This window comes from Coloeus monedula, assembly GCF_965178545.1.
Source record: "Coloeus monedula genome assembly, chromosome: 4".
NCBI lineage: Eukaryota > Metazoa > Chordata > Aves > Passeriformes > Corvidae > Coloeus > Coloeus monedula.
This window is the reverse complement of record NC_138784.1, coordinates 64,150,077-64,176,445: the sequence shown is the minus strand read 5'-3', so window position 1 is coordinate 64,176,445 and position 26,369 is coordinate 64,150,077. Positions and strand designations below refer to the sequence as shown.

At 41.8% G+C, this 26,369-nt stretch overlaps 2 protein-coding genes across 5 annotated transcripts; one reads left to right on the top strand and one right to left on the bottom strand.

Moving 5' to 3' along the window:
* Positions 1–1,753: 1,753 nt before the first annotated feature.
* Positions 1,754–10,422, top strand: PMPCB (peptidase, mitochondrial processing subunit beta). Of its 2 annotated transcripts, none has more exons than XM_082280756.1 (13): positions 1,754–1,868; positions 3,252–3,392; positions 3,671–3,757; positions 4,217–4,346; positions 4,726–4,924; positions 5,595–5,674; positions 6,233–6,345; positions 6,959–7,102; positions 7,592–7,752; positions 9,028–9,113; positions 9,188–9,276; positions 9,501–9,576; positions 9,666–10,422. In XM_082280756.1, exons 1-13 carry the CDS (start codon positions 1,779–1,781, stop codon positions 9,728–9,730), a joined length of 1,461 nt encoding a protein of 486 aa, XP_082136882.1. In that variant the 5' UTR covers positions 1,754–1,778; the 3' UTR covers positions 9,731–10,422. The 2 variants fall into 2 exon arrangements, with proteins under 2 accessions (XP_082136882.1, XP_082136881.1); XM_082280755.1 differs by having other exon boundaries at positions 7,589–7,752.
* DNAJC2 (DnaJ heat shock protein family (Hsp40) member C2) lies at positions 9,908–26,179 on the bottom strand. Of its 3 annotated transcripts, XM_082280753.1 has the most exons (17): positions 26,057–26,179; positions 25,305–25,495; positions 24,655–24,730; positions 22,863–22,961; positions 20,797–20,938; positions 19,540–19,620; positions 18,760–18,825; positions 16,868–16,959; positions 16,650–16,771; positions 15,660–15,809; positions 15,281–15,369; positions 15,125–15,194; positions 13,368–13,552; positions 12,033–12,133; positions 10,954–11,061; positions 10,531–10,685; positions 9,908–10,028 (listed from the first exon to the last, which is right to left on the bottom strand). In XM_082280753.1, exons 1-17 carry the CDS (start codon positions 26,121–26,123, stop codon positions 9,954–9,956), a joined length of 1,869 nt encoding a protein of 622 aa, XP_082136879.1. In that variant the 5' UTR covers positions 26,124–26,179; the 3' UTR covers positions 9,908–9,953. The 3 variants fall into 3 exon arrangements, with proteins under 3 accessions (XP_082136879.1, XP_082136878.1, XP_082136880.1); XM_082280752.1 differs by having other exon boundaries at positions 9,908–10,685; XM_082280754.1 differs by having other exon boundaries at positions 9,908–10,685; positions 25,305–25,406; positions 26,057–26,144.
* Between the last annotated feature and the right edge of the window lie 190 nt (positions 26,180–26,369).

The window sequence follows — 26,369 nt, the reverse complement described above, 5'->3', positions numbered from 1 at the left end:
GTGTTAACAACAGTATCACTTTCATTTTTAATTGTATGCAGTATGTCATGCTTTGGGGTTTTACTATTTTTATGCAATTACAGTCCTTGTGACAGAAACTGGGCAAGCCCAGCTGCAGCACTAAAGCTGCTGTTAAAGCACAGAGCTTATGAATTGGCAGTGCAACTGTTTTAGGGCAGTTGGTGCAATTTCATTCTGAACTGCCAAGGAAGTAAGAATTTGCCTACACCCACAAAATACTCCCCAAAAGCTATACATTTAAAATAAAGTGGATTTTTCTGAAATTGGTCCATGTTTTGGAGTCTGACAAACTAAATCACAGAGCCTTCTCACACTTCAGCATCTGAGCCAGCTCGGGAACTACCAATAAACCCCAGTATCCTTTAAGAGTCACAGTAGTGATTGTAATCTGCATGTGACAGATGACATTTCAGGGGGAAGGAAGCAACATTTCTGACAGTTCTTGTGAATCATCTCTGACTAACAGGACCTTGGCAGTTACAGGAGACAGTTCACCCTGAGCAGAAGCATCCTCTGTTCCCACCATTTTCAACCTCTTCCTTCTGATCTTGTGCTAAATGCCCAGTTTTCTCCTTCTTTTTAGAGCAGGGCAAGAGGGGTTTGTAGCATCTGTACAGAGACAGAGGGTGTCAGAAGTACTGTGCTCAGTCTGAGGTAGAGGGGCATTCAGGGTTAGGAAAATGGTACCTAAAACAGTGCTTCCCCCAGCATAAGTAGTACAGATTTCTTTTTTAAAGTAGTATTTTGGTTTTTTGTGTTGTGTCACTTTACACACTGTGGGACAAATAATAGAATTTTACCCTGGTTTTTGTTCATTCTTGAGATAATGCTTGATTAGCCAAATGAAAAGTTCCTAAAAAATGTAAAAATTTTAACCAGGAAGTCAAAACTGAGCACTGCTTCTTGCATGTCTGTACCTACTTCTCTATAGCCATACATTCCAAACTTGCTCAGGAACAGTCTTTGGCACTGAAATGAAGTTGCTTCCACTGGTACACTCCAGAACTTTTCCCAGCCCAAATTTGGCTCTTGTCAAGTAGCATTCCCACAGGCCCTTCCCAGCGCCTGGCAGCTGGAAGGGACCATTCCCAGCAGTTTGGAGCCGTATGTATGGAGCTGAGGTAGTTCACCAGTGCTGGCACAGGCTCGGCGGAGCGCTGAACTTACTGCTGTGGATGAAGCCGTCCTATCCATAACAAGTGTTTCAGCTCCGTTGCATACACTTCTCAGAGACTCCAGGTTATCCCAACCTCGGGATTTCCCCCGTCTGAGGGGGTCTGTCCTGCACGAAGCGCAGCGCCCTCACCCAGCCCTGCCGAAGGAGCAGCTGGAGAAGCCGCAGCGAGCAGTGGTGTACCCACAGCACCTCCCGGAGCAGCCGAAAGGCAGCGCGTTGTGTGTACTGAGCCGGGCCATAATGGATATCGCAAGGAAGATGGCTTTCCTGAACTGTGCTGCTCTGGGCCAGTGAGGAGAGCGAACCATCAAACCAAGCCCCAAGCCTGCCAGAGCTCAAGGAGCGTTTGGACAACGCCCTCAGATATATGGTGGGCTTGTCCTGTGCAGGGCAGAAGTTGAACTCGATGATCCCTGTGGGTCCCTTCCAACCCAGGGCATTCCCCGATTCTCACCCCCCCGGGCCGTTGCAACGGCGTTTGCGCTGCCCCATGCGCCCCCCGGCGGGGGCGGATGGAACTGACCCGCGCCTGCGCGGCCCCCGAGGACGCCCGCCCCGCCCCGCCCATCACAGCGTCGAGATGGCGGCGTCTGCAGCGCGCTCAGCGGCCCGGCGGTTTCTCCTACCCTGGTCTGTCCGCCTGGTGCGAGCGCCCGGCGCGGCGGAGCGGGTGAGGCGGCGGGGCCGGGAGCGGAGTGGAGGGAGGCGCGGGGGGCGCAGTAGCTCCGAGCGCCGGTGCTCGGGCTGCCGCTGAGGGGACGCGGAGAGTTGGAGGCCGTGGGGCGTGGTGCACGCTGGGAGTTGTAGTCGCGGCGGCGGCGCGGTGCATGGCGGGAGGTGTAGTAAGTGATTAGTTTGCACTGGTCCGGGGCTCTTCAGTGTGAGGAGGATGTTGGTGAACTGGAGATGTTCAGCAGAGATGAACTGGGCTGGGACATGTGCCGTGTGAGGATAGGCTGAGAGTCCGGACCTCGTTCAGGCTGGAGAAGACATGGCTTCTGCTGGACCTGTGGAGGAGTTGTGAGAAGTACCTGAGCCAGCACCTAGGAGAAGGTTGTCAGGAAGATAAAACTAGGCCTGTCACAGAGGGGCACGGTGGCAGAATGAGAGATAATGGGCGTAAGTTGAAACAAGAGAGGAAAAACTGAATATGTGGCAGTCAAGCAGTGGAGCAGGCTGCTCACAGAGCTGTGAAGTTTCAGCTACCTTGGGAGATTGTCAGTACCCAAATGCAAAAAGTCGTGAGCAAAATGGTCTGACCAAGCTGATCCTGCTTGGAGCAGGAAGTTGGACCAGAGACCTCCAGAGGCCTCTTCAAACTTGAATTGTTCTGTGATTCTGAAATGAGTGAGTTTTGAGAGATCTAACTTATTTTAGGAGGAGAGTGGGTGAGAGCTGGATTTTGTACTTTGATGTTTAGGGTATTTATATGGGGAGAGAAATCTTTGTTTATTTGAAACATTTGAAATAACAGTTTTTGAGATAGCTGTTTGCTTGAAGTATGCATTTGGGATACATATTTGCATTTCTTGTTATTGAAAAATTGCAGTAAACTTCCCTTCTTTTCTACCCCGCTCTCATTTAACATGCTTTAGCTGCCACATGATTGTTTAAAACCGGCAATTTCTGCTGCTTTGATCAATGGGTGATGGATTTGCAGTCCTGACACCGGCCCTTGGGCTATATCTCACTTCACCTTAGAAAGCAGGTACCCAGGAGAATTCCAGATGGTAAAAGGTCCTGCAGGCTCTTGCTGGCAGAAGTGGGAAACAAGTGTGTCTGGCTGATGAGAGTAACAGCTTCTATGTCAGATTGGAGGGCAGCAGATGCATCTCCTCATTGTAGTTATCTTCAGGGTTTGTTTCAGATTCAGGGTACTGCTTCCTTGATGTGAAGTAGTGGTGAATAGTAGTCCTGAATTCTTTTCCTTATAAATGCATGCTTCAAGAAAGACCCACGAACTTAATGCTGAAGTTCAGCAATACATTTTTCAGAAAAGCATCTATGGATATAACTAAACAATATGAGGGTGACTGATGATTTTCCTTTCCAGTGTGTGCATGTTGGAACAAGGAAGCTCAGAGTTTCCAAAGCAGCAACAGAAGTAATCTTAAATGTCCCTGAAACTAGGGTGAGTCCTTTGGAAAATGGCTTGCAAGTAGCTTCTGAAGACTCTGGACTCTCAACATGCACAGTAAGTAGCTTACAAAAGGAACGTTGTTTTGTATCTATTCCCATGTGTTCATTTCCTCGTGGAACTAAATTGCATTTGCATTTCAATATTTATTAACAACTGTTTGTAGAACTTAAGCTAGGACATAGAAGTCTTAATGCTTTTGTAGATTTGTAATTAAATTTTCTGTGAAGATCAAAATTTCCTTTTCCTTGAAAACCTGCTCTGTTTAAGGAAAAAGCCATAGCAAAGCTGTTAGCTGGTAAAATGACTTTTTTTTTTTTTTTTCCTTCATTGAGGTTGGTCTTTGGATTGATGCTGGAAGCAGGTATGAAAATGAGAAGAACAATGGAACTGCTCACTTTCTTGAGCATATGGCTTTCAAGGTGAGTGTGAATATTGATGTAGAAATTTACAATGAATTTTTAAGTTATTTGTCTTTAAAGATCAATGATAAAAACTTTGTCAGAATTGTATAAATAAATTTAAGTGAGAAAAATAATATGGACAACTAAGACTTTGGTTTCCATTAGAAAATGAAGCTAAAGTCCTAGTTCTGTATAACTGTTACACAGCTATGGATTACACAGATCCAGTTTTTAACTCACTTTTACCTTCTTAAAATAGTCTTAGAAGACACACAGTCACCCTTTTGCCAGGTTTTTATTTTCATTTGGGAGCATAGTAGGATTTATATCTGACTTTCAAGCTTGGAGAGATTAGTATGCCAGTTTTATTTCCAGAGCACATTTTCTTTCTCTTGATGGTGACTTTTCCAGACAAGTAGTAATGATGAGTAAATGAATTGAAGGGTGTAATGTGATTTTCTTATTGTTCTATTTCAGGGAACGAAAAAGAGATCTCAGTTAGACCTTGAACTAGAGATTGAGAACATGGGGGCTCATCTGAACGCATACACGTCCAGGGAACAAACTGTGTATTATGCAAAAGCTTTTTCAAAAGATTTACCAAGAGGTAATTGCTCTCATTCATCAGAAAAGCTGCAAAGAACAATGTGCTTGTCCAGCTTCCAGTGAGATGACACAGAATGATGCTTTTGCAGTGTTACAGTCCCTTCCTTGCTGGGTGAAAAGTCCGTTCTTGAACTTCACAAGAATGCCTGAATGCAGATTTGGAAAGGAGCCGCCAGGGAAGCTGATATTTGAAACATTTTTCTCTTCAGAGTCCCAAAATAAGATACCTTTTGGACTTCTCCCTTCCTGCAGAACAAACGTTTTGTCCCCTTGCTGGTCTTATTAGCACTTGTTCTTTGGGGGGGGGTTTCACTTTTGGAACCAGATTTGTTTGGTAGTCTGAAAATACTCTTTTCATTTCCATCTCTGTTTGCAATTAGCTGTGGAAATTCTTGCTGACATAATTCAGAACAGTACCCTGGGAGAGGCAGAGATTGAGCGTGAGCGAGGAGTTATACTTCGAGAGATGCAAGAGGTTGAAACCAATTTGCAAGAAGTTGTCTTTGATTACCTTCATGCCACAGCCTACCAGAATACAGCCCTAGGACGGACAATTTTAGGACCCACTGAAAATATCAAGTATGTCCAAAAATATGTGTGTCTATAATTGTGTGGTAACTTATATATTGAAAAAGACTTACCTGAAAATGTAGGGAACAGTGTCAGATTTCATTTTTATGCTGAAAGGCAGCTGAAATTGCACTGCATATCACTGTAAGAAGAACCCCTGTATTGCTTTAGTTCCCCTGTATGCAGGCATCAAAGGGTATTTGAACTTCAGATGTCCTCTGTGTGACTTTGGGGTTTTTTTGCCATATTTTTCTCCTGTTTCTTAAAAGTGCATCTGACACAAAATTGGAAATACTTCTTTTTCCTATAGGTCACATGTTAGGCTTTATTGTAAGCACCCGGTGTTTGCATTGCTCTTTCAGCATTTGTTTAGACCAGTACAGGGGACTGCTAAATGTGCTGCTTTCAAAGAAAAGGAGATCATAAGTGCATCCTGTCTCTACCTGACTGAGTTGGAAATCTCACTCCTTCTCAGGAAGCTGGAAGAGCTTTGAAAGGCAAAATGTATCCAGTTCCTATTTCCTTTTTCGGAAGTCACCTGTATTTTAGCTTTCTGCCTCTGTTCTGCACATTGCAGAACTTTTAATTATTTTGATATTGTATTGTTACATACATTTATCTCTCTTTACTGTAGTAAACTTTACTGACACAGTAGTGCTGTCTCCTTTCCTGTTTCTAGATCCATAAATCGTAATGACTTGGTGGAGTACATAACAACACATTACAAAGGACCCAGAATGGTCTTGGCTGCTGCTGGAGGTTAGTATGGGATACTCACCCTGGATCATATGAAATGATGCATGAAACCATGGCCTGGGGCTGTGGGAACAACATGATGAATTACCCATTGTTCAGTAGGTCCTGTTCATTGTTAGTGTTTTGTGCTTTCATACCCTTTGAGCTTTTGCTCCCTTTTCCTCTCAGTAATATTCCAGAACCTTTAAATCTGGAACAAGAAGTGAATTGGAGGCCAAAGTCATTTTTCCATGTGGGCAGGAAAAAAGTATCCTAGAAGGTGTTCAGTGTGAAGAGGGGAATAGCAAGGAATGTGGAGAAAAAGAAGTAACATTGAGGCTTGAAAGAGAGCAAAGAGCTTGATTTGATGTAGTTTTAATGGAAGGCTGTTAAAGAGAACTAAGAAAGGGGAATCATTATGATCTTGCTCCCTATAAAGGGAATGTGTGAAGAATCCAAAAATGGGGTATTAAAGCAGGGGCACAATAAATTACTGCTTGTTTGAGTCCTTAAACTGTGCAGCAATTTAAATTAACTGTTTACCGAGTAACATCACAAAGCATGTGAAATACCTTTGTTCAGGGGTCTCTCATGATGAGCTACTTGACCTGGCGAAGTGCCATTTTGGTAACTTGCCATCTGCTCCAGAAGGAGGACTGCCACCCCTGCCGCCTTGTAGCTTCACAGGTAGTGAGGTAAGCTGCTGGGTGGCTTTTTGAGCTGGCCCTTACATCCCCTGACACGTGCTCTCTGGTGAGGAGAGAGGGCTGCTCTGCCACAGATGCAGCACATGAGAAGGTTTCTTGCCCCCAGTGAGGGCAATGGAGTAGCTGCTTTCCAAAGCAGTACCTCCCATCCTTTCTTGGACAAGCCTCACTGCCACCACTTTTTATGCTTCACTTCCTGGAGGAATACATTCCTTATCCCGTGCTCCTACTTTCCTTTTATCCACTTGGCTACGGTGTTGGAGCATTTCCACTTGTAGAGGATCACTTATATAAAGGATGTGGCAGAGAACTGAGGTATCCATGTTCTATTCCGGTCCCTATTCAGATTTTACAAAGTCATCGGGTTTCCTTGCTGGTGGTAAATGACTTGTAATGCCCTCTCTGTGTTTGTTGGCAAAGTAATCTGAAAATGCCCCAGGGGAAACTAGTTAAGGCTGATGTTAAATTAAACTTCGTATGCTTTAATTATAGTGCATGCTTTGTAATCCAGCTGTAATGGAAAAGTCTGTTTTCTGTTATTTAACTTACCCTATGCCTGAGCATGTACAGGTTGTACTAGAGCTGTTCTCCTGTGTTCCAGATTCGGATAAGGGATGACAAGATGCCCCTGGCACACCTGGCCATAGCTGTTGAAGCAGCCGGCTGGTCAGACCCTGATACAATCCCACTCATGGTAGCCAATACTCTGATAGGTAACTGGGATCGGTCCTTTGGAGGAGGAGTGGTGAGTGAACCTACAAGCACCATCCTGCTCTTGATGAGGTTGGTGGGATCTCCCTGACTGGGGTACTGCCAGGACAGAAAAGGGGATCCAGTTGTGAGTCTGAGAGTATTTGTTACACCCAGGATCTAGGAGAATCTTAGGAAGTGGTTCTAAACCACCGAAACAGAGGTGACTGGAGGTTTGCCAGCCCTCATGGAAAGTAGGATGTTTTATACCTGTACGTCATCAGAACCTGTGGGTATCAGTAATTAACTGTCCCTTTCTTTAACCCAAGTATCTTTATAGTTTTGGCTCAAATCTGGGCTGTTATTTTGAAATGTGGTATTACATACAAAGAAAGAAACTGTTGAAATGAACAGCTGATAATTTACGTTCTAGCTATTACTGCATGTTCTGTCATCATTGAAATGAAAATGGAGATCATGGAGGTGACTGGTAAGCTTTCAAAAAAACTTCATAAAGCAATATCTTTATCTTTTGCCTCAGCAGAATTTGTCCAGTAAACTTGCCCAGATTGCCTGCCATGGTAACCTGTGTCACAGTTTCCAGTCCTTCAACACCTGCTACACTGACACAGGGCTGTGGGGACTCTATGTGGTCTGTGAGCCGTCCACTATTCAGGACATGGTGCACTTTGTTCAGAGAGAATGGTAAGCTACCAACTGTTTCTCTGAAAATACTGTTTTTAGTGGAGGAATACAATTTAAAAAGAAAGTATTTAAAGAGAGTATTTTTCTCTGCTTGGGCTTGCCTGGGAACAACAAATGCATCAAATTCTAAACTTTGGCACCCAATGCCAAGTCCCAGCACCCAGTTTTTGGCACCCTTACTTGGAATGAACAGCTTAAAATGTAGGTTTCGTTCCTTGTACAAGGAAACACAGCAGGGATTTTTTTTGACTGGCAAATGACAGGAGTTATGAAGTCAGACCTTTTAGAATGCTACTCACTCAGTGTACAGTGCCTGTGAGCTGCAAGTGCCACCACTGAAAGAGTAAATATTTGTGCATGAGAATAATGAACCAGACAGTATTAGTAGTTACCCAGTCTGCAGTTGCTGCAGTTGATGTACCAGGTGCTGGTGTTGGACAGCTGTAGTGAGTACATAGAGAAATGAAGGGTGAGCAGTTACATATGGAATTTTGAAACCTATAATTCTAGACAATATTCATTTATCTAAGGCTTAAATCTGTATTGAAGGATGTCCATAGGTGCAACTGTAAAGCTTGAACTGCAGATGCTATTAGAAACAGATATATGTTACTTAAGAGCACTGATTTAAAGTGGGTAGAGTTGAAACAAGTCTTGAAAATGAGGAGTTTCTTTAATCACATAAATCACTTCTCATATACCATTATTCTGTGAGATTTCTGTTAAGTCATGGAGAAAAAGGTCATCACTTTGACTGTGCGTTTGCTGCAGTTTAGCACCAGGGAAGATACAAACGATTCCTGGGACAAGAATTTAGTGTTAAGATATTTAATGCATCCTCGTCCTCACAAAATGTTCCGTAGGCAGTGTGGCAAATCATAATCTCACCAGGAGAGGAGCCAGGAAGTAATGGATTGCCTTCTGGCTAATTACCTCTTATCTAGTTGCTTGGCTCCTACTTTTTTAGCAACATCCATTCTCAAGATAACAAGTACAGACTACACTTGTCTCAAAATATTCATTTAATAAAATGAAATACAGCTCTTCTAAGAGGAAAATCTTGCTCTTGGGTATATTGCTATGCTTCCAAAACCCCTACTCTTAGGCTGCTGCTTTGTATCTGTGGCTTGTTTTCCAAGCTGTCTTACCAGCTTTGTCTATAGAAAAGAAGTGCCTGGTAGGTGCAGTATTGCCTATGCACCTCTTTATCACAGACAATCTTGTGTGCTGCAGACTACCATTACTTAATGCCTCTGGATTTAAACTATTTTTCAGGATAAGACTTTGCACAAGTGTTACAGAAAATGAAGTAGCTCGAGCAAAAAATCTTCTTAAGACTAATATGCTGCTACAACTTGATGGTGAGACTTATGCAAACTTTTTCTTCTTTGTGGAGCTGTAAGCTGATAACTGAAGGATTTTTTCCCCGTTTTAGGGTCCACACCAATCTGTGAAGACATTGGAAGACAAATGCTGTGTTACAAGCGCCGAATCCCAATTCCAGAACTCGAGGCAAGAATTGAAGTAAGTGGCACCCATGTTGCAACTTTTAAAAGGCCATCAAGAAAATTACTTGCTACAGAAAGTAACAATATAGAAGCTGTATTTCTTGTTCAGCCAAGAAAACATTTCCAGCTGAGAAAACTTTCAAGTGTTTTGTTGCCTACTCCCCTGTATTACATAAAATTAAGATCAGAAATGGTTTTAAGATGGGATTGTTACAAAGATGCCTCCTCTACCCCTTTTAGGCTATTGATGCCCAGACTATTAGAGAAATCTGCACGAAGTACATCTACGATAAGCATCCTGCAGTTGCTGCCGTGGGTATGTGGTATCCCTATCCTCCCATAACCCCTCCAGACCACTTGCTGTGAGTTGAGCATGTGTCATGGCCAACTTTCTTTAACTTCCAGGTCCAATTGAACAACTTCCAGAGTACAGCAAAATCTGCAGTGGCATGTATTGGCTTCGTGAGTAGTAAATAACAAGAACTTCCAGCATATTTTAGCTTTAAAAAAAGCAAAAAAACAACCAAGACCACCCAACAAACCAACTATAGCCGTTTAAATCTTTGGAGGTGCTTTTGAGAAGATCAAAACTGAGAACCAGCCCCTCCTCTGTGTGTGTGTATAATGAAGAAAGGAATGGAAACATGTACAGTATTTGCATTTTTATTATAAAACAAGGATTGTCAGTAAGAGTCATTTCTTGACTTTAGTAGCATTCATCACTTGTTCTTGAGCAGCTTTCTTTGCCTTGACCATTTCAACGAGTTCCTGAAGAGAAGGTGGGGAAAAAGAAACTTAACTAAACATTTAACTTGTGAACAATGCTGTGGTTTTGAACACTACATATATTTACTGTGAAACATTCTAGTTCTCAACATAATGAGAAATCTACATAGTTTAATATTGTAGAGCAATTTCTCGTAGAAACGAATCAGTTGATGAAAGGTCAATGCTCGTGTACCAGGAACTTTACCTACAGGAGGCTAGGGACAGGACTTCACCATCTGCGAGAGCCTGCTGTCAAATTATAACACAAATTTCCTGAGACAGGCTTTCCTTCCCAGCTTCCAGAGCCAGTACTTTCACTGAGGAACATTCAGTCCTTACTGCTCTTTTGGGGTTGAGTTACAAAAAATAAAAAGTTTTCCACAAGGGTCCATAATTTTGCTGGTGTCAGATACTGTCTGTGATAGGCAATGGAAAAGTAAAAGCAAAGGATTCTCTCAAGACCTGGGTAGTGACAGTCCCAGGAACAGGTGAGGGACCTTACCTTATATCGCTTCATGCAGTCTTTTTTTGACCGGCCTGGAACAGCTGCTGCTATTTTCTCCCATCTTTCAGGAGTATTTACTGGATAAGTCTTCAATGCTTGTTCTAAAAGTTTTTGTTCTTCTGTAGTCCAAGGGGCTGAATCTAGAGGTGATCCTGTTTTTAAATGCAAAAATGACAGCAAGAAAAGATATTTTAAAAAAAAGACTCTAGAAATTATTGTAAAACCTGTTATAGTTGATTTAAAATCCATGCAGTTTTGGGGTGTATTTGTGTACCAGAAACCCTCAAATCTGGCAACAGAGCCTGGATCACTTAATAGCTATGTAAGTTTGTAAGCAAATGTTGAGTAAGTTGTGGGTTACTTTCTTCCTAAGAGACAGGGGAGACAAGCACACAATAAGGGCTCCCTTTTCATCTTTACCTTCAAATCGTTCTGAGGGGGCAGCACTGTCCATCTGAGGCACCACACCATGTTCTTTTTTAAATTTGTCAAATGCTTTCTTGTTTATGTCATCTTTTTGATGAGGGTCTATGAGCAACAGACATTAAAGAGAATAATTATTGCAAGAATATTAAAGCCATATATAATAACAACAACATTGTGTAGCAGATTAGTTTACAATAATCACAAAATCAAAAACCCCAATTCCTACTTCCTTTAAAAAGATGGTGAAGAGGTTGGTAGATTTAAAAAAAAAAATCATTCAGGATCCAATAGATTTTTCTCAGTGTCAGATTCTCCAACCCTTATCCTGTTTTAATAGTGCTCAGAGGAATACTTGTTCCATATAATCTTAAACCTGAATCTGCAGCTTCAACAAAATCAAGAGGGATTATTTTCTCAAGTAAGGGCTGTGGCACAAAACTCATGTATTGCCCAGGGTATGACGGTGTCAGAGAGGAAGGAACACTGGGAAAATCCAGGTGCTCCCTGTGCCACTATGGGGTTAGTAACGCAGAAATCTCTTGAAAACTTAGTGCGGTTTTTTTTTCCCCTTCTGTTGTGAAATGTATGATTTCCTTGAGACTTTAATCCAGAGCTCTTGAGGCTTCATTTTTTATTTTATTATTAATTTTTGAAGATGAGATGAGCCACATTAATTTAGGTGTCTTATTCTGGTGTTGGATTCCATTAATTCCTTTAAAGTATCTCTAGAGCTTCATCAGTTCCATTTATTTTAGATACCTTTCTTTGTAGGGAGCTTTCCAAAAGGCCCATTCGTCTCTCTCTGAGCCCTGCCATTTCATGTGTCCCAGACATCAGAGCATCAAGCTACAGTAAGAGAGTTCCTGAGTTGCTCGTGAGGTGGTGACTTACAAAAGAGCCATAAGGATGAAAACACTGAATCACATAAATGCTCCTCTAAATCTTCCATCTGAACTACCTATCTTTTGGGGATATACAGAGGATTTTCTTAAGAAACACAGCTCCATTCACAGAAAAGTCAGCTGTATAGAGGCAGGCAGACCATCATTACAAAAATAAGGTAATATAGATACCAAGCTTTTGGAGACTCTTTGCTTTATTGATGACATCTTTTGCTGTTCGTTTTATACCAGTAGTAGAGTGCAAGTTCATGTAGTTGGCAATAACTTCCCACCTAAAGCAAGAACAGAAAGAACAAACCAGCATATTATGTAATACCTTATCTTCATATAAGCTATGGTCAAGCGCCTGTACACATTTTTATCAACTCTGAGCAAATTCAAACATACTTAAATACATATAAAATCTCGGAGTAGCTATTCTGGAAAGCTTTCAGTCAGTAAATGAAGAATTCAATCAGCTTGGGTGAACTTCTCAGCTCCCACTACAGAAAAAGGATGGGGTAAACTGTAGGTAAGTGCAAACCTGTAATCCTCAAAATTCTCCTTAGCCACTGCTTTGCTGAATTCCCTAAAGACCTCTGACATTAAATACTGCAGGCTGCACTCAAGGGCTGAGAAGTTACTAACCCTATGTCCACTGCTCCCAAGAAGAATGCCTAAACATCAAGTAAAGGGGTTTAACCAGGAGAGCTGGAACAGCCCTAGCCCCAAGATAATTCCTAGTGGATTGTTAGAAAATGGAAGGCAATATGTACCCCTGGTCAGACAAGAGGATTGTGTGCCTTGAACACTGACTGCTGAGCTGCAGAAATGGGCACTGGTAACATCTCCATGGAGGATGGCAGCTCTTTTTTTTTTTTAAGTAAGCATCCAAATCTTGTAATGGAGGCTTGAAATCTCTGAATCCTAACTGGAAGAAGGCATTTCATTCCTGGGAAAGAAAAGATTTCAGGTGTGCTCCTGTTTTTGATGCTTATCAGTAAGCTGAGTGCCAGTGCTGCTTTCTGTAAATCCCCTTTTCCCCTGCCTCTTCCCTAAAGAAAGCTAGCACACTTAAATCCTATCTCTGGATATTTTCCTCCTACCATGTAGAGGAGACACCAGCCTCACATTCACTGCGGAGCTCCTGGAAGCAGCTTACACACTTGTGTTCCTGCCCAGCTGCACCCCAGTCCCTGGTGTGGTTTTGGTCTCTGCTGAAGGACTGGAGCCTACCCTGGAGTAAGCCCTGTGCAAACAGGCACCTCAGCACCATCCTGGTAATGGACTGAGGCCCAAATCTGGGGGGAGATAAGAAACAGGGCCAGAACTAACTCCAGTGACACATAGAGCATGGTACCAAGGAAATACAAATCACTGGCTGCTTGAGAGTCAAGGAAAAGGAGAATGTTTAGGAAGTCCTTATACTAACAAAGTACTTAGGATGATCTGAAAATATGTTTTATTATGCATGTTATTTAATGAAAAATTGTTAGTAGGGCTTTTGGCACCAAACCTGAGAAGTACCTTGAGTTAGTCCCTGCGGGAAAGAGGTTCACAGCTTTAATTAACAACTGTAAGTCATCCTCTGGCCAATTTTTGCTTCCCCCTCCACCGCCAGTGGTTGACTTTTCTGAACTCTTTGTTGCTTGGCGCATACGAGCTTCTGCCTCTTCTTTCTCTCTCCTTATTTGTTCATTTATTTCTTCTATCTAAAGATTGTAAATAAGCATTATTTATTTGCTTGCTGAATTACTGTTACATTTTACAGTGACACAACCCCCTCTCTCTGGAACTGCTTTGAACCTTGGATTTTGCTTAGTTTCTGTTCTGTATATGTAAAGAAACAGAGGAGCTTATTTGTTCCATTATTATTTCCCTTCATTTTATTTGTATATTTGGGCATCCCAGATTAAGAGTTAATGGCAGAAATCCATCACAGGTTCAGTAGGAAATTAAATGAACACCCCCAGAATTAAAGAAAAACTTTTCAACCTTGTGTGAATATCTAGGCTAACAGTTGACTTAGAGGGACAGATCCACAAAAGTATTAAGAGCCTCAAGTGCCCAGTGAGGGCAGCTAAACATCCATGTTGGATACACTGATTCTCAAGTCCTCCAGCCTAACTGCTATCTAAGCCTGATTATGTCGGTACAGTCGTAGTAATGGAGAACTTTTAAGTTAGAATTAACTCCAGATTTTAGTTCCTAAGTGTGTATTCAGGGTTAGATGGCCATGTGTAGGTTTTTAGCAAGCTAAAAACTACTTAAGTTAACCCACTGCACATCTTTGTGACCTGTAATCACATCTCAAGACTGTGGTGTGGCACACCTTTAATCATCTGCTTCTGAGTGGGCCCAGTCCAATCTTGGCAATATTAGAAGAGCTGTGTGCTTATGCCTGTTGGCAGGATGCCCAAAAGAAAGAGCAAGAAACCTATTTCATAGAATCTTCCTGGCAAAAGGAAAGTTACCAGATAGGTAATTTTTAGTGGAATAGTTTTAACAGATAGAAAGGGGACTGCCCTGCATTTGGAACACCCTCCTGGAGAATGGAATATTGAATTCAGTCCCTTGTAGAACAAGAGGCATTTCAGTCTTAAATTGTCTGATGAGTAAACCTGGGATGAGGGCAGATCATATTCCCCACCATGGAAAAAAGTTCACAGCTATGAATCCACAGTGGATGACAGAAAGCACCTTATTCTTTCTACAGGATGTAGGTTCAGCTTCATTAGTTCAAATGGCTTTTCCCCAATGGCAAACATAGGCAGATCCTTGCTGAGTTTTGGTAAATTTTGATTCCACGTGTCTTGCATTTCCCATTCCTTGGTATCCAACCTACCAGCCCTTCCAGTGTCTACAGCCTGCAGCACTTAAGTCCTTTTGTGGATCTATCCCCAAGTCACAGATACTAGACTAGGATTTTTCTTGCATAACAGAATAGGTTAAGACTGCCCTCCCTCCCCTCAAGGTCACTGCTACACATTGTTGGGGAAAATGAAATTCCTGTACTGTTTCTGTATACTGTACAAGAGGTAGGTTTTGTGTTCTTTACAGATAAAAATGTGTTTTTTTTTTTTGGCCGGCCCTCTTAATTTGACCAACCATGATCTGCGCCATGTAAAATGGAGCAGAGATCACACTGCCTGTGGACTCTGAAAATCAAGTCTTTGTATTTAACAAGCAGGATTCCACAGCAACTATGTTTTATCTTACTTAATTCAGTCAGCTTGATTTCACAAATTATTCTGTTTTTTTGATTTGACACTCAGCATAATTACCTGTTTTACTACAGCCGCCTTTCCTCCTTCCCTTGTTGTGGATGTAAGTGCTTCATTCAAGCATTGCAGACTAAAAATAAATTATTAAGTTACAACGGAGAGCTAGTAGAAAGATGGGTATCAAAATGCGCAGAAAGCAGCAGCAGGAGGACTTACCTCGCTAGCTCAAGACGATCACAAAGCTTTTCCACCTCCTCCATCATTTTAACACAATCTGCCTCATTATCAGAAAAGTAATTCCAGTTCTGGAAGCAGAAATACATGTTCTACAAAGTTCTTGAACTTTATTGTCCTATTCCTTCAGACGAAGGCTTAACACACACCATTCTTCAGCCACTGCTGTGTTTGGACCTATCTGGTCAACTTTACTCCTAACTCAAACCCATTAAGTATGTGTTTTGGTATTTTTAGTAAACCTGCTTTCCATACCCATCTCCAACTCTAAGAACAAGCAAACACGTGATACAGTCTGATCTAAGAAAACACAGTAATTTCTCTGACGTAACCTGTATTTCATTGTAATAATAGTAAATACCTTGCATGTTGTTCTGAGTTTTTGCCTTTCTTTCTTGATTGCTTTCTTCTGTATCTCTTTTTCCTTTTTTGCTACTAATGCTTGCTGCCTAACTTCTTCTTCCTCCTTTTCTTTTGCTAACCGTGCTGCTTCTAATTCTGCTTGTCTTTGCTGCAATCAAAAGGAAAAAAAAATCAAGTAAAAAAATGCTAAAAGTCACATTGTTACGGGGTCATTCAGTCATCCAATATCAAAATGTGTTGTTTCTGGTTTAGGTGGAATTTTTTTTTGTATGTTTGGGGGTTTTAAAATGTATCAATACTTTAATGTTTGGTTTTCCAGGAATTTTGGGGGAGATGATTAAACATATACCATTTGGCATTAAGTCAAGTATTCACTGTGAGGACCCTCAGCTTATAAATCTTGACTTCCTCTACAACGAAGGTATAAAACCATATGTAATTTCGTATGGCTGCCTCAAGACTATAAGCTTGGAAAAATGCAGTGGTCCAATATTTTTCCTGCATCATTATTGACATAATATTTTGCAGTATTTCAATGTCATCTTTTAAGTTACTTCTTTGCACCTTACAGTTCCCTTTCATTCCTGTACTTTCAGAGCCATCTTTTCCAAACTGTTCATATTAATCACGTATGTTGTGTTACCTCAAAGCGTTTCATACCAACCAGCCATTTGCAAACCACACACACAAGGCAAGCAGCCACATCCATTTTATGCACTTAATGCTAGCCTTGAAACAAGAGGAAGTGTATGCAACAAAGAACTCTGTTTTTGAAGGGGATTTATTTCAGATCTGCATTCCTTGTTTCCATCTCATTCTCAGAAAGCTGCCAGCCTTGCACTGCCTACTGCACAACCATCAAAGAAAACATATCTTTGAACCCCAGTGTAATTCTATCAGTAGTCTTCTGACACATCTAGAACCTGAAGCAGTGCATCAGGTGTGAATGAAGCAGAGTTTTTCAACCCAAATAAAATACTTTACTTACTTTTTCTTTTGCCTCCTGTTCTTTTCGTTTTGCTTCTACCTTTGCTTTCTTCTCTGCTTCCTTCTTCGCCTTTTCTTCCTCCTTAAATTTCTTTATCCTGGGATCACAGCTGTATGCATTGTCTGGCAGAAGAAAGCAAGCATCATGTATAGAAGAAAACCAGAAGATTTTCAGTTAGTTAACTAATCTCTTTAAAGAACAGCCATTTGTGTGCTCACCAACAAGAGTCCTAATTCTGTTCATTTCTTCTTTTTTCCTCAACGCTCTGGCAGCTCTGTTCTGCTTTTCAATCCACCTCCTTTCATCTCGACTAAAAGGGAAAGCATAGTTCAGTGCTAATGCTTTACAATGTCACTGTTAGAAATTCATCAACAAGCTTCTTAAATAGTTTCCCCCACACAGATGTTCTGTGAATACTTCAAAAATAGACTTCAAAAAATGAAGTTCCAGGCCCTGAGCTCATCTAAAAAATGCTAAGTGTTTACATGGTTACATAAACCTGACAAACCAAGCTGCTTATTTGTCATTGTAGGGAATGAGATCATGGACTTTATTTCCAAAATGCAATCCACTTGCTTACCTAACATTAGGTAAGTTCATTAAACTCAATCAAAACAACAGAAATGCTGGCATATGGTTTAATTAAAGGACAGCAGTATAAGCAATGCCAATTATATAATTTTGCAGAATATAGTCATGTCAAGTAAACCCATCTGCACAGAAACAACACTCTATGAGGTACCATGATACCCTGGTTACAGTCTTGCCAGATTCACTCCAGTAAAATACAGCTCAGGTTGTATATGGGGCGACTAAATAAACTGAAAATATTTGTCAGTACTGTCAAGAAAGAGGCAAATTTTTAGTAGGGGTCTATAGCCTCATCCACACAACCACATAGAGAACAATAGAGGGGGAGCAGGGAGGTTGGAACTATGTGACCTTTCAAGTTCCTTGCAACCCAAACCACTCTATACCTCAGAACAAAGAAAACAATCCCCATAACTGAGAAGGAGACTAATACAAGTAGATTGAAGCTTTAAAACACGAGCAACATCACCTTTGGCAAGAAGGGGTAGCAAGAATCATGACCATCTGAACAGCAGCTGTAATGTAGTTCTCTCTCCTAAGTACAGCAGACTAGGTACCATTTGTCTAAACATCTTTGGAAAAGGACACTAATGACAGGAATGAGCAGAAAAAAAGCTATGCAAATAATTCAAGATCCTTCCAGTGAGAAGCGTAGAGATACATCTGTGTGATTTACAAGTAGAAGTGACAGGGAATTGATTACAGTGCCATCTCAGAATCTTCATGGGAGAGAGAACAGTGGGACTGGTGAGGCTCAAGAAATTCAACAGCAGGAAGAGGCACAAGAGAAGAGAAATGCCTAGCTACAGCCTAAATATGGCAGTTTCTAGCACAAAGAAAGCCAACCACTGAATCTAAATACAAAACTGATTTCTAGCCAAACTTGGAAGGAGAGATTCACACAATGCAAGTTATGGTCTTACAAAGATTACTAAGTGAAACGTTGTGTCCTGTGAAATGTGTGTTAGACTAAATGATTTGGTGCTCCAACTTGAACATTCTGTGTTTGTAACTATAGGAAGGATAAAACCAGAATGTATTTGTATTTTCCAATGGCAACGTGGTCTGAGTAATTTAGCAACTGTCACTACATCAACAAATATACAATTTTTATTAACATCAAGCCATCAGAACTCATCTCTCCAAATTCTAGGAAGTATCACTTGCTCAGTACAAGTTTAAGAGAGAAACAATACCTGCTTGCTCATCCACTCTGTCCTGGCTCCAGGTTCAACCTATGCTTGGGACTGGCAGGAACTGCAAGTCTGAACTTAAATGAACACACATTTCAAAGCACCTCAGATATACCTCTGTCAGGCAAGCAGGAACTACTTCAATTACACAAAGAAGCCCACAGTAAGTCCAGTTCAAGTCCACGACTGACTCCTAAGCTGGGAGAGTGAAATTCAGACTTGGCTCAGCTACTTTTCTTCCTATGACTTACAGTCTAAGAGAAAGTTGGAAAATCTTGCTGTATCAATCTCTCAGTCTCCTGTCAAATTTATTTTTACTTACATACCATTCTGCTTTTTCTTTTTCCTCTTCATCTAAGTAGGAAAACTCTCTCCAGGAATCAAAATTATACCTAAAGTAAATTTAAGAAAAAAACAGTGAATGAAAAAAACAGCAAATCTGCTAAAAATCAGCTATCTTTTTTACTGTTATGTGTTTGTAGGCAACTATACTGCTGTTTACAATTATACTGCACCTACAGTGAATCCACTGTGTTAAGTCAAAATGCAGGATGTAATTTACACCTCTCTGTACTGTGGGGCATAGTCTACTTCAGGATGGCATCAGTCTTGCCCACTCTAAATGTCTACACCTGTCTAAGCTCCCATCATAGTCAGTGGAAATGCAGTGCAGTCTGTGGAGTTCAGAGAGAAATTAATCTTTATGTAAGCCCCCATATTTAGCAGGTAAGGCAAGCCATAAACATTACTGACTTTTTTGGACTAGACAAACCTTTCTTTACTAGGGGAGCTTAAACACCTAGGACGTCTCCACTGAAAACACAGGTTAGGTGAGATAAACCTGACTTCCAGTCTGTGGGTCATCTCAGTTCTCAGCCACTGTGGTCAGAAGTTCCTGCTCCAACCATGAATTTACAAGCAGATGGATTAGCCAGGAGAAACGTGGCTCAGTTTGTGGAAGGCCCAAACAGCTGTGGGGTAATTTTGTGACATTACGAGGTTGGGACAGCCCACAGCAAACAACCCACACACCAAAGGGTCTGCGAGCCCTTTATATTACATGTCTTGAATACTGTGAATAGAAACAGAGGCATCAGTTAACTTACCAAAAGGAATAGAATGCATCTACCTCCTCAAATGAGGAGTTCATGTCCCCAAGTTTAGGTACATTTTTCTTATTTGACCACCTGAAAATACATGGATATATTCAAGAAATAATATATACAATGTTCATTAGTTAAGTACAGAATCAAAATACAGAATCAAAATCTGAGGCTCCCTCCCACCAACACAGAGGGGCAGCAGGAAAGAGGAAGAGAACAGGAGAGTTCCTCCTAAGTATCCTCCAGACTGGGCATTTTTTTGGGGAGTTTCCCCAGAAAAGCAGCCTCCTCCTGCCTGAGTGCCTCCTGCCTTGTGCCTCCAAGAAGACCTGATGGAGCACGAGCTATCTTTGTAGATACTCAATTCTCCATGCACATTCTTCTGCTAGAGGAGCTTACAGAAAGTGGACAAACAGTGCTCTGTGAATAACTCAGCTCTGTGGTAGGGTACAGGAACTCTCCCACACATTCTAATGGAGCACAAAGGAATAATGCATACTCTGCCTCCACTGCATTTTTTCTAGGGAAATCTTCCACTGGCTCTAGAATTTGTTGTTCTGTGACATAGCATCCATTTCCACTGCAGAGAAGGGAAAACCTCATCTGATAACCACAGATCCAGGTCTGAATCTATGGAATACCTGATAAAAGATTCAGTAAGACTACTTTAAATAATAATTGTTCAGAATGTTGTAAAGTGCCTCATGCAATTAAGCACTTTTATATAGGGAAAACTTGACAGGTTTCTAGTTGAAAAGTTGCAAAGTTTCCAGTTGTGAAAACCTTAATACCAAGTTAATTGTCAAGCACGAATCAAATGCAGAAAAAGTCATGCACTGTAAGAGAACCACCAAATATTGATAGTTACAATTATCTTCCCTTTTAACCAGCTAAATCATGAACATAACTACTGTCTTCTGTTAATGTCTCACTCTCAGAAGAAAATCATAAAAAAAGGGAATTTTTAGTCAGCAACATACAAACATTTGGTATTTTAAGTAATTTAAGATGAAACAATGAGTTGTACAAAAAGGGCGGTAAGCAATAGGAAGCTGAGAACTTTTTTAAAATCACATGGGTCAAACTCAATGACATCAATGTGACAGTTCAGATTATTTTAAAATGAAATAAATAATTGCACAATTTCAGTTGTATTACATTTCTAGAAAATTAATACATCTCTTGTTACAAACACAATGTCAAATGAGTTTGCAAATGCTGATTCTCCAGCAACAGCAGAGGCAGTCAGACATAGCTTACCTGGCATTTCTTTCAAAAACTGGTGAGAAAACTTCGAAGAAGTTTTCTTTTGCTTCACTTTTGGAAGGTACAGAGTTATCAAAAGTAGGATCTATGCTGTTAAATGCTCGTCGTTTCACAGGATCAGATAATATTTCATAAGCTGAAAGAAAGATACCAGACATAAGGTTGTAAATATTTAAAAAGATGCTCTCAGATCTGGGTTTGATCTATCGTTCTGTACAGCTTGATATTTAATTATTTTACTGACATCAAATAGCATTGCTGTCTATGTCTATTCCTGTTAGACTAAGTAGGAAGAAAACACTTATGAAAAAGAACACATTTAACCATAAGGATGTAACAAAACAGGTAACACTTAATTTTATAGCAGCAAATTTAGTTCAGATACTGGGAGTTTGGGCATGACATCTTCAGGCTTTTATCCTGCACCAGATCCATTCGGATAAATTTACAAAATGGTCTACTAAGGCACAGAGTAAAGGCAGTCCCTGGGTTAGTATGTTGTCAGAACTGGCAAGAACAGGAGCCATTCATTAGAATTTTTGCAGGTCATGATGAAGTTGTACTCAGTCTTGGATAAAATATAAAACTCCACACAAACACTCCAAAACATGCAAACAGTCCCTGTTTTCCTGTTCTTACAGCCCTGCAGTTGGGGAGCATCACGTTACTAATCTTATATTCTGGAAATCACACAAGCTATAGCTTCAGTAAACTCTTACTTTTTTCTCAAGGAAGTGTGGAGTTTCTCAGTTTTACAATGACCACTGTTTTCCAGTAAGAATGAAAAGTCAAAGCAATCAAATTCGTATTGCAAACATTCATGGACTTCTGTGCCTGCAGCACTGCCCAAGGACACTGCACCATGGAGGTTGGATCCAGGAGGTGATAACCTGGAGGAGACCTTGGTGCTCTGCAGTTCTGTAAACTGATCTCACTGGACGTGTCAGGGGAGAGATGAAGGAAAGACAGTGGCCACCAATGAGCTGTTGTCTGCCAGTTTGTCCTTCCCCTCTGGGAAAGGACTTCACCAAAACTCTAAATGACCCCAATTATCCTCTGCCTCAGTAATAGTCATACAATTTTCCTGATGCAGGAAATTCTGTGCACATCCATTGGTTCCTCTTCCATTTAAGAGATGTCCCTTCCACTTGCAGATCCCCAGTTCTACTCCCACACACTCAGTTCCCCCAGCTCTGTATCTCCCACTCATTCCTTTGTCAGACCAAGTTCTGAATCCAACCTATGTATTCCCACCTTTCTATGTTTCTTCTCCCTCTTTCGTTACCATTTTCTCCTACTCCAGGTAGAAGACATTCAGAGAAGGAAGTTTAGAAACACAAATTCCAGGACTTCCTCCTGCTTCAACCTTATTGAGTGAAAATAATTTGTTTAAAATAAGCAAAAAAGCCAAGCTCTAAGGCACTTCTGGCGATATAAGTCATACACCTGGAACAGCCCATATAGTTTTGGAGTTAGCCAGCAGTGGTGTTTGGGTCATAGAATCATTAAAGTTGGAAAACACCTCTAAAATCAGAGTCCAGCCATTAATCCTGCACTGCCAAGTCCACCAGTACAGGCAAGAGGAAAATGTTATTCAATTGACTTCACTTGCTCATCTGTGGGCAAAAATGAGCAGCTGAAGAAACTGATGACCTGGATCAAATCAAAATGTTCTATTGTGAGAGCAAGCACATTAGAATTCAGATTTTCCAACTGCTGTTGGTGCCTGTGTGGAACTGTTCCATGGCTCACTAGTTTATCCCAGGTATGGGGCCACCTCCAGCCACAGAGGTTCATCTGTCTGTGCACTGCTACACGTGTCACATTTTGTCACCAGCTGGCACAGCAGCCAAACATCTGTCAGCTGCATTCCCATCCTGCTTCTGCCCACTGGGAAGTCATACCTAATGTGATCTATTGATGCAGTTTTCTAAAATGGAAAAAGAACTTCCCCGACTGTTTAGACATTGACAATTAAAATCCTAATAAAGCACAGCAAGTACATTTCTGATGATCAAGTAGATTGAGGGAGTATCTAACAAAAGAGATCAATTGCTTACCTTTAGTTATGCAAGTAAAATAATCATTATCACCTTCACCTATCTGTTCCCCTGCAGCTTTTCGTTTGTCTGGATGATGTTTCAATACCATGGATTTATCTAACAAATAAATGCATTACAGTTAGAAATGCTTCATCAGCAACAGTTTCAAACTACAAAGTAATACAGTAATTCCAGCTGGCCTTTCTCTAATTCAAAACTTAAATAAAAAGCAAACAGTCGTATCTGGAAGAAAACAGGAGTTAATGAATTTTCTTTGATTTAACACTATAATTAGAATTAGTATTATTTCATCTTTGCTGGGATATAAAATAACCACAACTCAGAAACTCTATTCTCTATTCCACCTCAAATCTGAAGAAGTCTCTAAGACTTAATTCTAGTATTATGCCTAGCAAAGTGCTTCAGCATCTGTATGTGTATAGTTAGCTTCACAACTGAAAAAACAGAAATAATTCATGTGATTTTGGTTGTTATTTCTAATGAAAAACAAAATAATTCAGATAAAATAAAAACTGTATTCTGTCCCTTTAGTTCTGAACATGATCCAAAGTGAAATTTAGCATGAAAACTACAGCCTGTGAATGCTACTGCACTTCCCCATGGCTCATGTTGAGCAGATACACAAGACTTTGGGTTAAATTCTGCCTCTACTCAGGCCTTGAATCCTAAGGCATGACTGGCACATACAGAGTATCTACTGAAGGTGCTACCAAGGTTGTCTTGGTGTTTAAAAGGTAAAACCAGATTTTAGACCGACTTCTTTGTCAAAAGATCTTGCCATACTGCCATACAACACACACTGTACCTTCCTGGCTCTCTCTAAAATACCAGGGAGAAGATACCATGCAAGCAGTTACAGCAACCTGTCTCCTGAGAAACAAATCAGAATCCTTCTTAGAAACAGGAAAGCACAGTGTACACTGGCGGGAAAGAGTCACATCTCTACAGCACCAGGGAACAATTGTGTGCTGCCAGGGTCCTAAAGAGAGAGGCTCTCGTTCTTGCTCAGAAGATCAGTGAGACCACTCACCACCACCAGAACAGGTGCTGCTCTATTCCATGGTAGAACATGCTCCACAGTGCTGTGGAGCACTTGCCTGAGGCAACATGACTTCCCATGTAAGTTGGTAATTCACTGATTTCCACCCATTTTCATTTGAAGTATCTGGGGACAGTGATTCTACTTGCACCAGCACAGTAGTACAGGCAATTGTTCACAAGATCCATTCACAAAGCCATCAGCTTATCCCAGAGAGGCTACTGAACAATCTCCAGAGTCTTTTAAAATCTTCCTCCACTAAATATTTGCATCCTTCTTGCAAAGTCAAGCATACTGCTTTCTAAAAATAAAGTTCTGAAGCCCAGCAGGCTCCATTCCCATGCCACACTCAGTCTGACTGTAAACAGCAGCAGGAACATGGCAGCTCAACACTGTCAGGGGGGTTGCAAGGGAAAGTCTGGGAACACACAGGGCAGGGACAGCTCTATTCCTCTGCCTTTCACTGAGCCTGACTGCAGACTCAAATATATAGAAATGTATAGTTAAAGTCTCAAGGCTGTTGACAAAAAACACAGGCCAGGAAGCAGAAATATGAAATTTTTTAATTCCCTAGATTTAGGCCTCTGGATTTCAGAGCTGTGATATGAATTTAAAGGGCTGGTAAGCAACACAAACTTTTAGGGCTGGGAAACAGTAAAAAGCTTGTTCACAACATGCAGGTATTTTCACTAGAAACCAGTTGTGTACATCTGAAAAAAAAAGTTATGCTTCTGAGGCAAAGGTACTTACGAGCTGCTTTGATTTGTTTCTGAGTAGCTCTGTATCGTATATTTCCCAGTCCAAGAACTGCATAATGGTCTTGATTCTGAGAGAAAAGAACCACAAACCCTAATAAACACTGATAAATACAACCTAAAACACCACAAGACATGCAGAAAACCAGTTCTCCTCTCCATCTCTTACAGGCAAGAGGGAGAATTCTTCCCTCTCTCAGCAAACATTGGGAAAAGACTATAAAAACAACTGTCAAAAATTATTGAACAACTACTGAGTAACTGAATATCAATAAATTAAGCCACTGTTACAGAAATTCAAGTGGCTTAATCTAAATTGGATTGAAGCACCAGAAAATTCAGTTATAGGAAAACTGAATTGCTGTCTTTAATATCAACAGTGCCAATGCAACTCCAGGATAAAGGAGACGGTGACAGGGAGAAGAGACACTTAATACTTTCAAGCAGTAAAATAAAAAGCCACAGCTCAAAACTAAGATCTCATCCTGATGTGTTTGCCTTCACACACCAGATATAATGGTAAAGGATACAAACCGATTCAGATGGGTGTAGGAGGGGAAGAGGAAGGGGATCTTTAGCACCTGGGAATGGCAAATAACCTTGATGGGCAAAAATAGTTAAGAGTAATTCATATTGACTGAATACCTTCCAGTCCTTTGGGTCAAGGGTTTTTAACATAGGATATTCCTCAAGCTGCAGTTCTTCATCCCCCGATTCTTCAGAAAGTTCCTTCTCATCTTCTAGCTCCTGGAAAGAGGCAGAAACATTTATGTTTCTCCTCTTAATAAATGCTTCAAACCATCTTCCCACAGGCTCCACTTGACAGAGTACTGATGCTATAAGCAAAAACATAAAAGCAACTTCACCTTCTGCGGTTGACTTTTTTTTTTTTTTTTAATTAAACCCCATCAAAGCCCACGAAAGTACAGCATCACACAAGGTTACAGATCGCTAAATCTTCTCTTTGGCTCCATAAACACCAGAGTGCTAGAACCAGCACACGTGCCCGTCAGACGGGACCTCGCAACGCTTCGCCGTGCTCTCACATCTTGAAAGGTGCTTTCAAGTTAAAGGAACGCACGTGTCAAATGATATTAAATACAGTCCTATTAGCAACGGAGGAGACAACCGCGGCTGCGATATTAAATTTGGATTGATCTTCCCTACGTTCCCGCTCCCTCTTCCCAGGCCACTCCCTCCGGCAGCGAACCCAGACTTGTTGCTGCACACGGGCTGAAACGATGCCGGGGAAGGCACAGCACGCGAAACGGAGACAATTAAAGTCAAGTAAACAAGAAAGTTCTCCGAAACCGGCCGATTTCCCAACTCCAGCGGCCGGCCGGGCGCTCGAGGGCGGCCTTTCCCCGGCGCAGGCCCTGCGGGCCCGCGGTACCTACCGGCCGAGAGCGGCCTGCTGACGGCCGAGCGCTGCCCGTCCCGCGCGGGGCCGCGCAGCAGCGCCATGGCCGCGGCCTGGGCCTGCCGCGGGACCGGCGCGTGGGGCGCCCACAGCGCTTCCGGGGCGGCGGCGGCGTGCGGCGCCATAAGCGGCCCGGCCGGCCCTCTCTGGGCCCCGCGGGCCCCGCCGCACCCCCGCCGCCCCCGCGCCGCCCCCGCGGCCGGAGCGGCTCCCGCGGTGCGGGACCGGCGGCGCTGCCCGGAGCAGCGGGATGAACCGGCGGCGCTGCGCGGAACTCCCGGTGCCAGCCG